Source organism: Trichechus manatus, unplaced genomic scaffold (assembly GCF_000243295.1).
Source record: "Trichechus manatus latirostris isolate Lorelei unplaced genomic scaffold, TriManLat1.0 scaffold00011, whole genome shotgun sequence".
NCBI classification, from domain to species: Eukaryota; Metazoa; Chordata; class Mammalia; order Sirenia; family Trichechidae; genus Trichechus; species Trichechus manatus.
In genome coordinates, this window is record NW_004443947.1 from 11654527 (window position 1) to 11655552 (window position 1026).

At 43.6% G+C, this 1026-nt stretch overlaps 1 protein-coding gene across 1 annotated transcript in view; it reads left to right on the forward strand.

The window, feature by feature from the left end:
- Window positions 1-1026, forward strand: part of SLIT3 (slit guidance ligand 3) — a 762848-nt gene that overhangs the window by 636731 nt on the left and 125091 nt on the right. The window contains 1 exon segment of the mRNA XM_004371219.2: window positions 71-142. Within this exon segment, the coding sequence (XP_004371276.1) occupies window positions 71-142 (72 nt within the window).

The window sequence follows — 1026 nt, forward strand, 5'->3', positions numbered from 1 at the left end:
CCTTCTATGTGAGTGAGTTCCAGTGGCCTCACACCCATGATGACCTCTGTTTTCTCCCGCTCTCTTTCAGGGTGCTCTATGGGAACAAGATCACCGAGATTGCCAAGGGACTGTTTGATGGGCTGGTATCCCTACAGCTGCTGTGAGTAGGAACCTTGTCATTATTGTATCTCTGGGGCTGTTTGCAGGTTCTGTCCTGAACACTTTGAGCGGTACTCTGGAGAGTTCTTCTCATGATTTGATGCACTCCAAATGGAAAAAAATTCTGAGCTGTCCACCTCTCACCTCCATCACCTCTTTTTTCGTGGGAGAAGCAGGAGTTGGCCAGGGGGAGGGCCAAGGTCAGTATGAACAAACTTAATGATATAGCTCAGGACACTGACTCAGGCATGACTCAGTAACCACAGGGCTAGAAATTTAGGAAGAGTTGAATGCTACAAGGGGAAGCATCTTGCAGGAATATGTTAGGAATTTAGGGAATTAGGATATTCTAACATCAAATTCTAATACAAAAGCTGAAACAAAGCTGTAGATGGACATGTGACCTTGAATATGGGTTCCTGGTGGGGAGGGGTGGTGGGGAAATAATTAGAGAAGAGCATAATCAGTCACCCAGGTGACTCTATCTGGGTAAGATACGGCTGAGGAGGGAAGGGTTTATTTGATTTAAAGGAAGATTTGTTGCCTTGAATTTTAAGCTCTGATATTTATCTGCATTTATTTCATTCTGGTCATTTGAGTTTAAATGTTTGAGGAAGATAATTGAACTCTGATGTGGAGAGACAAGAAAAGGAATTGAGCTCGTATTATTTATTTTAAGATTTTTTGATCAGGGAGGGTTATGTCTGGTTTGTATTAGGCAGCTTCTGTGGATGTGGGAGTGTATGTGTGTGTCTACACACGTTCTTGATTGTGCTCTGTGATGTCACGATTCCTATTGGTACCTGTGCCAAGTCGGTTCGATCTTGAGTATCCTTTGAGCAGAGGAGAATACCAAGTCTCAGAGAGGTAAACGACTCACGCTTG